Source organism: Hylobates moloch, unplaced genomic scaffold, assembly GCF_009828535.3.
Source record: "Hylobates moloch isolate HMO894 unplaced genomic scaffold, HMol_V3 SCAFFOLD_1, whole genome shotgun sequence".
Classification (NCBI taxonomy): domain Eukaryota; kingdom Metazoa; phylum Chordata; class Mammalia; order Primates; family Hylobatidae; genus Hylobates; species Hylobates moloch.
Window position 1 is genome coordinate 84,898,660 of NW_026652276.1, and position 14,410 is coordinate 84,913,069.

Sequence of the window (14,410 nt, forward strand, 5' to 3'; positions counted from 1 at the left end):
TTTGAACAAACCATCTGAGGATATCAAAGTAGGTGTTCATATTAAACATACATGGATTGTAAATTGACAGTTCTTTTTAAAGTATTTTTTTTTATGGAATCATGAACGTTTTCTTGGTAATTGTTTCTCAACCATTGGGAGCTGCTGCCTTGCAGTTTGTGCCCTTGATGCCCCTTGAGAATTGTTTGCAACAGAGAAATTGTTTTGCAGATTTATAAAGTTCTGAACTTTGCCTGAAATTGCACATCAGCTTCATTTCCTCACCCCCTCCCCGATTATTCTTGAACACCTTCGAACTGAAAATTTTAATTCTGATTAGTTTATCTTAACAAACAATTTAGAGAAGGATTGGTGTCCAAATAAACTGTGTGATGTAGAACTTGCCCCACATGAAGAGGAAGTTGGCATTCCATAGCTAGACAGTAGCATTTCCAGCTGTGGGGGTGCCGGAGCTGAGCCAAGCAGGCCTGCTCAGCAGAGACTTGGGATTCAGGCTTTGTAAGAACTCGTGTTGCAAACCCGCTCCCTGTGTTGCAGGCATAAACCCAAGTGGCTTTTAAAGATCAGCTGTGATTAATAGTAGTCAGTTTGAAGTCAGAGTCATCAGTTTAAAATTTAGCTCAACAAATGGTGGCTTGCTTGGTAGTGCCTGTATTTAACATTATTTTTGGGGGAAAAAAAAAAAGGAAGGTAGAGGAAGGGAGAATGTTTTAATTGTTTTCTGATTTATTGATCTCTCCCTTGCATCATCACCAAGACTGTTAACTAGTTCCCAGAATGTTGTGGGTTGAGCTTCTGTGCTGTAATGTGGTTTGATTTTTTTTAGAGGGGAGATAAGGGTATCTCCTGTCTCATTTAAAATCAGCTACTGTTCTTTGGCAATGACTAATTTGATATTTTCTCTTTTTGTTCTCTCTTCCCTCTTCTATGAACATTCACGTGTGTACACACACAATGTACACCCCCCCACACACAAATCAGTTTATCTAAACTTAAACCTGAAAGTATTCAGTGCTGCTTGCAAACCTGTTTTACTACTGTTAATCTTTTAATTATTACTCTCCCAAAACAGAAAAAAAATGAGTAGGAGAAATTGCGCCTTTAAATTTCAACATTCACATCTTTTTCTACTTCTGTATGCACTCATTTTTAAAACTTAGCTGTAATCATATATAGATATAATTCCGTATCATCTTTTTTATTCGTATTTTTTAAAAATCTCGCTTAATAGGCTGTTTTTATTTTAAATGGTCACATGACATCTTATTAGCTTAACCATTTCCATATTGTTAGATATCCTGTTTCCACCATTTGGGGCCTGTTGTAGACATTTTTGTGCACATGATGATTTCGTTCAGGGAAATGATTCTTAATCTGAAAATAAGTAGACTTAATAGGTCAAAGAATATGGATGTTTTTATGGCTTGACACATATTGCCAAGTTGCTTTTCATAAAAGCTGTACTAATTTACAATATTCCCCATGCCCTAGGGTGTGATGTACCTATTTCATTTTATTACCAGCTTTAGGAACTGTCATTAAAAGAATATATATTTTTGAAATTATTGCATATAAAATGTATCTCATTTAAATATATGAATATCTTCTGTGAGGAAGGTCATTATAATGATACATCCTTTGAGTTTCTGAATGCATTATAAAAATTGATGACCAGATAGTTCTCTTGGAGTAATATGATCCTCAAGTGAACCATGAGCATGAAAATATGTTGCTTTTTATATTTTTTATTGGAATTTTACATTTATTTGCTACTAATAATAAACCTCATGCTGTTTCTTTACAGGAAATGAAAGTTAAGTCCATTTTCGCATCTGAACATTTCTCAATAGTGTCCTTTGGAATTTACTTTTGGTGTTTAATTTGACATTGAATTTGGGATTGGTAGGAAAGAAAACGGTTTTCTTACCTTCCCTGTGTGAATTTTCCATATGAACTTAAGGCAGGGGTTCACTTGGATCAATAGTTTTTAAACTGGAATGTGCATCACAGTCACCTAGAGTACTTAAGACACAGATTCCTGGGGCCCAGCCCCAGCATTTCTGATTTAGTAGTTCTAGGGTAAGAAAATGTGATGCCGAGGCTCCCAGCCAAATACACACTACGGTTTTTGAGAAAGGCAGTGTATCCAGATTGAATAGACAAACACCAATTTGGTTGGACACACTAGCATGATGTGCTTCTGTCTTCCTTGCTGTGGTTCTCCTAGGGCCATTGCACTGCACACAGAAGAAGTCTGTGTGAAGAATGCCCTCCAGAGCCGTGTGGGGTTTGTGCAGGGTCTGTGGGAGGCAGTGAAGTAGAATCACTAACATTCCAGAGTCTGACGTCATACTCTCTGACTTGATGACTTAACATCAGTTTCGTTATTTAAAAACAAAAAAATCTACTTTAAAAGGTTATGGTGATTAAATGAGATCGTATACGTAAAGCATCTCATGTGTGTCTGGCATATAGAAAGTGCTTTGGTATGGTTTCCTTTACGTGGAAAATGGGTGATGAAGGCCGCCCAGGAGCTTGCAGATCACAGTGGACGTCTTCTGCCTCTTGTTTTGCTACCTCTTGGCCCTAGTACATTTGTTTCCCCTTTTCACTGCCCACAGGAAGGCTCTGTGGACATACTCTTGTTTCACTATTACTGGCTTTGATTATTTTATGATGGAATCCAGGGTTAAAATGTGTCAATAACCATTTGTATCTTGTAGAAAAATCCTTGCTGACCAAGTTGTGCCTCTTATGGGGTGGGGACTAGGACATACTTGTTAGAATAAGCTTATATTTGGTGCACTTACTTTGAAAAAAGAACCTCTTCTAATGAATCTTTGAGCCAGCCAGGGAGCTGCTTGTGCTTCTGCTCTAAGTGCAATGGGGCTTGTGTATGGAAACCATGACAACTCCTATTTTTGTCAGCAACTCAATATCCAACATGTTTCATGATGTTAATTACCTACTTTTGTGTGTATTAAGGTTTGCATAAGAGGATAAATCATATTAGGGCCAGTTTTTCGTATTCATTAATTTCAGTTTTTTTGTTTGTTTGTTTTAACATTTAGGACAATGACTGGGGGCAGGAATATGGAGGTGGGGTGGGAGGGAAGAATTATTTTCCCCCTGACTTCCTGGAATTTCATGTCCCTGATTTAGAGATTGATAACAGAGGAGAGTAGTCAACTAACCTCATGACAAAATAAGTTGAAGGCTGCAAAACTTTATTGGCTGCTGTTTACTGACTAGTAGTCTCTTTTCCTTGACACACCTCTAAAAGCAGTCTTCCACCAAGACAAATATCTGTATCCTAAACCTTATAATAGCCACAACATTCGGTGAATGATACATTTTTCTGAAGAAGCCTTTCTTCATATCTACCAAATGTTTGGAACTCTTGTGGTGCTCCTCTCTTTCTCGGTTTTGGAGGTATGCAAGCTCTAAGGCTGTCTTGTTCATAGTTTAACCCAGGGAATAGCCATGCAGCATCTCTAGGCTTTTTGCCCTCTCCTTTGACAACTTACAGTAATATTGACACGTTTTTAGTAGGGTCCAACTACACAGTAATCTATAAACCATTTACTTTTGCTATGTTACATCGATGAGAATTCCAACAGTAGAAATTAATTTTATAATTTTAACAGATTCCTGAGAATGCAGTTAGTTTGGACTTTGAGTAATGTACATGGTTCCATAAGCCCATGAATTACAATGGGCTAAAGGGGCAGGACACAGCTGTCACAGCATGTACTTTACCCAGCATGGGACAAGGCTGTCTTTCCAACTCCTGCTTTCAGGAAGAAGTGCCTGCCATGAGTTACAGGAATGCCTGAGGTACTGATTCTCATAACCCTCTGGCAGTGCAGCCAGGCCAAGGGGCCAGAACTAGGGCTGTCATCCCCTCTGCCATGAACAGCCTCATGCATTTATTCATTAGTCATGTTTTATCTGTGCCGTGGCATGAGAAATATCTGGAAGCCCTCTTGTGAGGTATGTTAGGTGAAGTAACACAAATATTGGATGTACCTTTTTGAATCATGTCTCAACAGGAAGAATGATGCCTTTCTGTGAACTCAGTGTTTCCCATTTCATTCATAGTACCCTCATCTTTTTTTTCCATATCCAAATGCTACTTTGTGCCATCATTTACAGAATCTTTTCCTTCAAATTGACTAACTCTTTTTGAAATTAATTTTGTTTTGAAAGGAAATTATTATCACTGCTGGAAATGGAAAACCAGTATCACATGGCATAAAATGGAAGATAACTATGAAAATAAATATGTAACTAATGAGATGAAAAAGTTAGTCCATGAACCACATCAAATTTTCTCACGTGCCATACCTGAAAGAAACACTGTATTCACTTATAGTGCTCTCAGGTGCCAAATATGGGCCATTTTCTTTTTTTCCCTCTCTAAAATAGCTTTACTTCTAATGTTCTGTTCTCTGAAGGATTTCAGCGCTTCTGTAGGAGTTAATTGTTAAAAATAGCTCTCTGTATGGATATACATGCCAGAGACTCTGTCCTCATTACCTGGATATCTGATGTGACTACCCAAGTTGGAGGATTATGAAGAGAGTTTGTAATGAGAAGCAAGCACACTGTGGCATGAGATGCAAGGAGAGAGAGAAATGTCTTTCATTATCCCATGGGTGGCTTGTTAGGGAGAATTCTAGAATATAAACAGAAAATTGGATTCTAGTTTAACTTTGCCATCAATTAGCTGTGAACTTGAAAAGTACTTTTTCCAATGTGGTCCTCAATTTCTTTTGAAGGAAAGGAAGGATGGAATTCTCATGGCTCTAACATCCCATCAGTTCCTCTTTACCTTACCTCTGGATAATTCAAAACATAGCCAGGTCCACAGTTTCTTATCTACAACTGAGAAGTCCCCAAAACTTTGAAACTTGAAAGCTTTTTCATAACTTATTTGACAGAACACTTGACCTGAACTCATGTGATAGTCAGACGTGACCTGAATGAACATGTGTCAGTATATAACCTTTATTTATTCCATCTAGTGTGACTGGTCATATATTTTGCTGAAGAAATATATTTGGTCATGGGGATACTCCTCAGACTTTGCTGGGGATGTTACATAAAATACAGGGTATGCTATTACCTTTATAAAATGTAAAAAGTTCCAAATTTGGCAAATGCATCTAACCTTGAGAGTTTTGAAAAAGGATTGTGGACATATATAATCAACATTTATTTGTGTATCTAGTGTCTGTAATACACTAGGTGTTGTGTTAGGCTCTGGGGAAGCACTTGGGCAAAAAATCCCCAGAATATCCGATTTAAAGGTGCTCACATTCTTGTTGAAGAGTCAAATTATTATAAATAAATAGATTAAGCCACTGTGGTTGAGGTATATAGGAAGGTGACTGAGTATGGGGGTGAGGGCACTGAACTTCGTCTAGGCCCCTGTGTTGTGGTAGCAGGATGGGACAGTCTTCTCAGAAGGTGAGAAGCATGAATTGAGTCATCGTGGGTTGAATAAGAACATAATTGGACAAGCTTGGGAGGATGTGAGGTGCAGGTGGGAATGAGAAATAAAACTTGACCACGATGACAGTCGGTATGCCAGACAAAAGGTAGAGCTGAAGGATCCCATAAAGGTGCCCTATTGATGGAACTACAAGTAACTCTGGTGTGGCCGATGTCCAGGTATGTGAAGGACAGTGGTGGGGAATGGACTTTGGTGGGGAAGGAGTGGGCTCCCATGGACTGCAGTGATGGGGAATACATGCAGAGGAGGGGCACGGTGAGCTCCTTTTTCAGCTTTCTTCTACAGATCTCACTGAGGGCAGTGGGATAGGGTGGAGGTTGGCAGGGGAGGACTGACGCAGAGAGACCTGCGGGTCCCACATGCAGCTGTCAAGCGGAAAGAAGATGGGTGTCTAGTTCAGGACCTCAGGGGCAGGATCTTGAGGAAGGACTTGTTTCTGGACATTTGAGAGGCCACTGGCGTTTCATGCTTTTCAAAGTGCATGTCTAGGACATATTTGATCTGCACGTTGGCTTTGTGGTGTGTGCTTTAAAGGTATTGGAAAACTAAGGCCTGGCAGCTAAGGGGTTTACTCAGAGCCATATAGCAAACTAATGGGAGGGATATTGGTTGATGAAGATAGGCTTACCCCAAAAAAGAGAAAACTTTCAACTAGACATATGCCCAGGAAAAAACTATTGTATAAATCAGACACCCCTGCCAAAAGTTGTGGGGGAGTAGGTTATGAATAATGTTTTTTATTTCTTTCTCGTGGCCCTTTGAGTCACGCTGGCCGCCTTACATGGGAGGCGAGGCCCGGCTCAGTCTGTTCCGTCCCTGGCCACCATTTAAGAGCGCCTCTTCCCCTGCCTTCCTGTGTCGTTTGTTGTTTGTGCTGCTCATTTGGCACTTGAAGTGCTTTGTATTTTTAGTTACTTGCCTGAATTCATGCTGTGCTCTTTGCTGGCTCACGATTTGGCAGTAACTTCTTGGGTGCTGCCTCTAAAGGACTTAGAGTTCACTTTTTTGCCTGGCTACGCTGATTATCGCTTTCTGGCAGAAATGAGGCACTGTTGTAAATCAGTCATTTCCTACCTTGACAACATGCGTCACCTCGCAGCCTGGCCTCACCTCCTGTCCCCTTCTTCTCCCCCGGCTCTCCTGCCACCACATGCACCCATTTCAGCCCAGAGAACTTCTCTCCATCTCTCCAACATCAGAGGATGGTTTGTCAGTTCCTGTCCTTGCCCCATAGCCTCCCTCTGCCTGGAATGCACCCACTCCGTGGGGGTTTCTCTTCCCTGTCATCTTTTCTGCCTTGCAAACCCTTGATCTTTCTATTCTGCCCATGCCCCACTTCCCTCCTGGAAGGCTTACCTGTGCTTCCATGGCACCCAGTTTATATATGGGGACTTGTGATACCATGGAGGTGTTTTCTCCTCTGAGCACTGCCAAGTGCCACTGTCCCTCCCCACCCTCTTCTCTGTGCTCTTCCCTCTAAAGCTAGTCTGTAGTTTTTTTTCTTTCACCTTTCTCATTATTCTGCTCCTCATTACCAACGCTGCATCTTTTTCTTTTCTTCTTCTTCTTTTTTTGGAGACAGAGTCTCGCTCTGTCACCGGGCTGTAGTGCAGTGGCGCTATCTCGGCTCACTGCAACCTGCGCCTCCTGGGTTCAAGTGATTCTCCTGCCTCAGCCTCCCGAGTTGCCTGGACTACAGGCACACGCCACCACACCAAGCTAATTTTTGTGTTTTTAGTAGAGACGGGGTTTCACCATGTTACCGGGATGGTCTTGATCTCTTGACCTCGTGATCTGCCCACCTCAGCCTCCCAAAGTTCTGGGATTACAGGCGTGAGCCACCGTTTTTTCATCTTTTATCCCTCCTGCCAAGCACAGCTTCGGGCACACCCAGCTAATCAAAATGGCCATTGAGTCAATTTAGGATCTCACAAGTGAAAGTAGAATGAGAATTTCTAATATAGTTTTGCCTTTCAAGATGCAAAGTAAATGGGTGAAAAAAGATTTTGAGGTTCTTTTTGACAAGATTTCCATTGTCTCAGGCAAAAAAAAAAATTAGAGACTTGTCCTGCTCTTCCACTAAATTTTGATTTCCTTGGAAAACAAGAGCATGTCTTATATTTTTATCACTCTCAGCATTTAATACGGCATCCTACCATAGCAGTAGTGCACTTTCAGCTGATTTATTGCTTTCCTTGATCAGAGGGAGTTCGTAGTGACTGTTAGAGCTTAATCCCAGGTTTATTTTATTTTGGAGAAGCATGGCCAGCGTCAGGTGAAAACAATCAACAGTTGGCCAATGATTGAGGAAAAAGAGGCTTGACTAAACCCCAGGGATAATCAATTAAATGGTCTTTTAAAAATACTTGACTCCTTTTATTAAAACATGAGGACATTTAATAAAATTGAAACATGGGAAACGGAAACACAGGGGCAAACTTCAGCTTTGCATAGTGAAATTCATTGTTTGGTATCACCAGATCTCATGTTTTAAAAATCCAGCCATGCTTTGTTTTCTTTTGCATTTATAGAAAACTTCAACTTTGTATTACTGTTCACATTCACATAACCCTTTCTAAGCTCAACAGGTAAATTACTCCAAAAAGATGGCTGTTATGCTAGATTTTTAAATATTAAGCCAGGCTATTAAATATATTCTCCTTCAGAAAAATTGAGAGATGGTGAAGGGCACGTGTCTTACCGTTTTCTGTAAATTCTTGTGACCCTAGAAAACGCAAAAAATATCTCTCTAGGTCCATGTTCAGCTGTATTTTAGATGGTGTCTGTTAGTCTGAAAATAATTAAAAGATTTTTGTTTGAATGTTTCCTGGGATCCTTATAGGAAAAGAAGGGCCTCTAAGATGAGGGTGTTCCAAGATTTCTGAGAGTAGCAGTTTATACCCAATATGATGTTTATGATTTGCCAGGAAAGGTTTTAATCCACTGACTGATATGCATTTCAAATGCAGTTACACAATGTGGGTAAGTTATTTGGAATTAACTAGTTTTTTTTTTTTTTTTTTTTTTTTTTGAGACAGAATCTCACTCTGTCACCCAGGCTGGAGTGCAGTGGTGCGATCTTGGCTCATTGCAACATCCACCTGCTGGGTTCAAGCAAATCTTGTGCCTCAGCCTCCTGAGTTAGCTGGAACTACAGGCATGCGCCAACACACCCGGCTGATTTTTGTATTTTTAGTAGAGACAGGGTCTTGCCATGTTGCCCAGGCTTGTCTCAAACCCTGACCTCAAGTGGTCCACCCACCACAGCCTCCCAAAGTGCTGAGATTACAGGCGTGAATGACCGCACTCAGCCTAGATTTTTAAAAAATATAATTTAGACTAGTTTCCATCCCAAATATAAACCTTTATTTAGCCAAATTTGTGAAGTTTTAAAAAGATCTGTAGCATTTCTTGAAAAGATGCTCCTTGTCATGTCTAATCTTTTGCATAAATGATTTGTATTTGTATGGAATTTATAAGGATGGATTCCCACTGTTGAGTAATTTCTATGATAAATGAAAAGGGAATTGAAGCTTTTCAGGTGGTTTGTAGGAACTAGAACAACTGAATGACAACTTTCCTCACAGTCTCCTTCTGTCCCCTCCAACAACTTCTTAGGTATTTAGGAGTAGAAGAAAGTCACCTGGAGGAAGAAAAGAGAGCAGTAAACCAAGTTATTACCTCATTGTTTGAACCCTTTGTTGAGGGAAAGGAAATAGTAGATGTCTTGGTTTTATTTCTATAAAGGGGAAGAGTCCATTTTCTAATTCCAAATAATGAAGTTAAAAATTTTTGTTTAAGGAGTTGATATAATTCTGCTGGAAAAGAAAAGGTTTCCAGGCCATTGGAAATCAGGCAGGGGCAGAAGCTGGAATTAGCTACTGTTCATATTTGCTTTTGGGTAGAGGAAGAGTTCACTATTTATCCTTCTTTTCCTCTGCCTTCCCACGTGGCTATCCTCTTTACATTTTATTTTGTGCCTTCAATATGATAGTAAATAATAGAGCCATCAGTCAGATAGCTGTGCCTGCAGTTAGAGGGTACTCAGTACACGTAGAATCAATGAATGAGGAAATGAGTATTTCCTATTATATTATTTGCAACACTCCTGATGGAAGAGATTAATTTATAACAATGTTTTCCTTAACAAAATACTTTTATAACAAAAAAAGGGGTATTTTGATGATGGTCTTGGCTTATTACTCCCTAGCTCCAGTTTGTGGACAACTTTTTATTTCCATTTATGGTTTGAAACCACTAGATTCATGTACTTTCCATAGGTAGCTTGGGTGTTTTTGATCACCACAGGAGTTTTTGTTCTGTATCTCCAGTGCCCTGTTGGGCATTACAGAGCTGTTAATATACACTGTTGGAGAATTTTGCTAATAGTTATGATTACATGAGAAGTTTTCACATATTTCTTTCTAACAATTATCCTTCTTCCAATACCGTGCAGGGTATATATTTATTGTCTTTTTCTCCACCTATTTTAGGACCTACCTCTAGCTTCCAGGACTGCCCTGAGGTATGAGGAAGGTGATTAGTATTTTCTTCTGTCACATTATAACCTGTGGCACCCATCAATGAAACCTTGGGGCAACCTGTACTCTCTTGCTAACCCAACACAATTCTTGTCCTTGTGTGCAGGTATAGTGGAGGATTACAAGCCACCGTTCTACGATGTGGTTCCCAATGACCCAAGTTTTGAAGATATGAGGAAAGTAGTCTGTGTGGATCAACAAAGGCCAAACATACCCAACAGATGGTTCTCAGACCCGGTAAGAATGCCACTTTCTCAGTTTTAGAGCTCTTTTCCATTGTTTGCTATTTGTTTCCCTTTGAGTTTCAACTGGTATCGCATCTGAGTGATCTGTCCTGTGTATCTGTTGTTTTCTCTTCCTATTTTATGTAGAAGGGTTTAGATCTAGTAGAGTAGTTCGGAAAAATACTTCCATTCTTGAAGAAGCCATATCTGATAGGGGATGCTAGTGAATGACAGTATTTGTAAGAATTTCTATGAATGTGCAGCTCCAGGAATCGGGAGACTCATGAGTACTGCTACTAGCCCTAAGACTGCAGTTTCATGTATAGACCAAGAGACTTTAAGTGAAGCTTTTAACCTCCTTTCCATCTCTGTGTGTCTGAAATCCCAAACACAACCTGCTGAATGCTGAAGATCCTGTACTGCTACTCATAAGTAGTAGCAGATATAAAACAATGAGAAATGACCCTATTTGGAAATTTCAGGATTATCTCTAGGTTAGTATTGCTGCTTTTAGCACCCATAAAATCATTAAGGGGTCCAATCTGGCCTATGTCGTTTACCTGATAAAGTAAATTGGTAGCATTAAGAGTCCAAAGGACAGAGTTCATGAAACTCTAAGAGTGGACTCTTTATCAGTGGTTAAAGCTTGAATATTTGTTTAAAGAAGATGACAGTAACATAACTCTAATTTCACAAGACCTGCGAGTCCTTCGGAACAGTAGACATGATATCAGCCCGACTTCCAGGGCCACTAAAAAGCCAGTTTGTCATTGTGGTGTTTGTTCTTTCTCTCCTCAGACATTAACATCTCTGGCCAAGCTAATGAAAGAATGCTGGTATCAAAATCCATCTGCAAGACTCACAGCACTGCGTATCAAAAAGACTTTGACCAAAATTGATAATTCCCTCGACAAATTGAAAACTGACTGTTGACATTTTCATAGTGTCAAGAAGGAAGATTTGACGTTGTTGTCATTGTCCAGCTGGGACCTAATGCTGGCCTGACTGGTTGTCAGAACAGAATCCATCTGTCTCCCTCCCGAAATGGCTGCTTTGTCAAGGCAGACATCGTACCCAGCCATGTGTTGGGGAGACATCAAAACCACCCTAACCTCGCTCGATGACTGTGAACTGGGCATTTCACGAACTGTTCACACTGCAGAGACTAATGTTGGACAGACACTGTTGCAAAGGTAGGGACTGGAGGAACACAGAGAAATCCTAAAAGAGATCTGGGCATTAAGACAGTGGCTTCGCATAGCTTTCACAAGTATCCTAGACACTCCCCACGGGAAACTCAAGGAGGTGGTGAATTTTTAATCAGCAATATTGCCTGTGCTTCTCTTCTTTATTGCACTAGGAATTCTTTGCATTCCTTACTTGCACTGTTACTCTTAATTTTAAAGACCCAACTTGCCAAAATGTTGGCTGCGTACTCCACTGGTCTGTCTTTGGATAATAGGAATTCAATTTGGCAAAACAAAATGTAATGTCAGACTTTGCTGCATTTTACACATGTGCTGATGTTTACAATGATGCCGAACATTAGGAATTGTTTATACACAACTTTGCAAATTATTTATTACTTGTGCACTTGGTAGTTTTTACAAAACTGCTTCGTGCATATGTTAAAGCTTATTTTTTATGTGGTCTTATGATTTTATTACCGAAATGTTTTTAACACTATACTCTAAAATGGACATTTTCTTTTATTATCAGTTAAATTCACATTTTAAGTGCTTCACATTTGTATGTGTGTAGACTGTAACTTTTTTTCAGTTCATATGCAGAACGTATTTAGCCATTACCCACATGACACCACCGAATATATTACTGATTTAGAAGCAAAGATTTCAGTAGAATTTTAGTCCTGAACGCTACGGGGAAAATGCATTTTCTTCAGAGTTATCCATTATGTGCATTTAAACTCTGCCAGAAAAAAATAACTATTTTGTTTTAATCTACTTTTTGTATTTAGTAGTTATTTGTATAAATTAAATAAACTGTTTTCAAGTCAAACAGTGAAATTGTTTTTCAAAATATAAAAAAGATCTGTGTAACATTACGCATTTTCTTATGGGAGCAATAGAAGCACAAAACTAATTTGTAAATTGAATTTGCTTTTTAAATCTACTCATGAACTTATGTAAGACATCATAAGGATGTCTTACAGCTTGAATTTGGTATAAGAAAATTCGTTTCTTCCTTTGGCTGTGATTTTTTTTTTTTTTTTTTTTTTCAGTCAGTTTCTCCAGCTGTAAGGTGAGGGTAACAGATCTCTCTGACCTGCCTTTCTCACAGGGGGGGTGTTGTGAGTGTAAATGGGAAGGAGGGTGTTAAAGCATTTTGTTGAGTGAAAGTTTCCACGTGAGTGTAAAGTGGTCTTATGCATCCCCCGTTGCTGCTTGGGAGAGTCCATTCTTGGTTTTTTCACTTCTTGTACACAAGATTAAAAAGGTAGAGTTAACAGTAGCCCAATAAGAGAAGAGGTGTGAACATGCTGGAATGTCTTCCAGAGGTAAGTTAATAACTTCATTAGGATGCATTTACTTGGAGGGTATATATTAGAATCACATTTTTTTTAAATTAAAAATTAGAATTTTAATTTGTGTTACAGATAACATAAAATTTACTAATTTTTAAGTGTATGTTAAGTACATTCACCTTGTGCTACTATCACCATCATCCATCCACAGAACTCACGTGAAACTGAAACTATATCTGTCAAACAATAACTCCCCATTCCTCCCTCCTTGGTCCCTGGCAACCATTATTCTACTCTGTGTCTCTGTGAGTTTGATTACTCTAAGCACCTCGTGGAATCATGTAGTATTTTTCCTTTTGTGAGACTGGTTTATTTTACTTAACATTATATCTTCAAGATTCATTCATTTTGTAGCATGTGTTTGAATTTCCCTCCTTTTTCAGGCTGAATAATACTCCACATTTGTATATACAAACTGTTTATCCATTCATCCACTGAGGGACACTTGAGTTGCTTCCATCTTTTGGCTTTTGTGAATAATGCCGCCATGAACGTGAGTGTGCAAATGTCTCTTTGAGTTCTTGCTTTTTATTCTCTTGCGTATATGCCCAGAAATGGAATGGCATTACAATGAACTTTTCTTAAAATATGACATACTCACATCAAAGTATACATATATAAAAGTGTACAACCTGATGAATTTTTATGAATTTATTACATCCATGGAAGCAGCACCCAGATGAGGAAGCAGAGCATGCCAGAAGTCTCCCTCTTGCTGCCACCTCACTCTCCAACCCCGAGAGTAACCACCTTCCTGACTTCTAAAAGCATTGATCATATTCATTTCTTACTGAAGACTTTATAAGTGGAATCATACCAGATGTGTGCATGCAGGAGTGCACTCTCTGGGTAACAGGGTCCAGTGTATGTTAGGCTTTAGTAGATGTTACCAAACCATCTTCTTCACAAAGGGTTATTCAGTGTTTATTCCCATTAGCCGCCTATGAGAGTTCTGGTTCTGCATCTTCAACAGTACTTAGTATGTTCTTCCTTTTCATTTTAGTCTTTCTGTTGAGTATTATGAATATTTCAGCAAAACAAAGACACAAAGGGGAGAGAGTGAATAACTGATTGTATTTAAAGAGCTCTTACCATTCCCCTCAAGCGAGTCTTTTTGAAGAGACTTGGCCCTTCCATCCTGCTTCCTATTCTGTCAGCCTCACCCCAGCCTCCTTTCTTAACCCTGGCAGCAGCCACTTTTTGCAGTAGCAGTAGGTGAATCTAGTTTGCAGTTGTTCCAAAATTTGCAGAAGCACCTTTATTGTACCCTTACCTCAGAGATGCTGGTATCGACTGACCAGGGTTCACACCTCAGAGGGCTGCCCTTCCCTCAAACTCAGGGACACCAGTACCAGCTCAACAGGACCTCCTCCTCAGAGGCCCAAGGATCAGCTCTCTGGGTGCTCCCCTTTAAACCTCAAAGTTCTGGTAGTTCCAACCACTTCCCTTTGTTCTTTTAGCCTTGGTGTAGCTGTATATTAGTCTGTTCTCATGCTGCTATAAGGATATACCCGAGACTGGATAATTTATAAAGGAAAGAGGTTTAATTGACTCACAGTTCAGCATGGCTGGGGAGGCCTCA

General features: G+C 39.6%; 1 protein-coding gene across 3 annotated transcripts in view; it reads left to right on the top strand.

Annotated features, from left to right (window-relative positions):
* ACVR1 (activin A receptor type 1) overlaps positions 1-12,438 on the top strand; it is a 147,433-nt gene extending 134,995 nt beyond the window's left edge. For all 3 annotated transcript variants that reach the window (XM_032755659.2, XM_032755662.2, XM_032755660.2), the window contains exons 10-11: positions 10,166-10,296; positions 11,082-12,438. In XM_032755659.2, the coding sequence (XP_032611550.1) occupies positions 10,166-10,296; positions 11,082-11,216 (266 nt within the window). In that variant the 3' untranslated portion in view covers positions 11,217-12,438. The remainder of the gene's footprint in view (positions 1-10,165; positions 10,297-11,081) is intronic.
* The last annotated feature ends 1,972 nt before the right edge of the window (positions 12,439-14,410 follow it).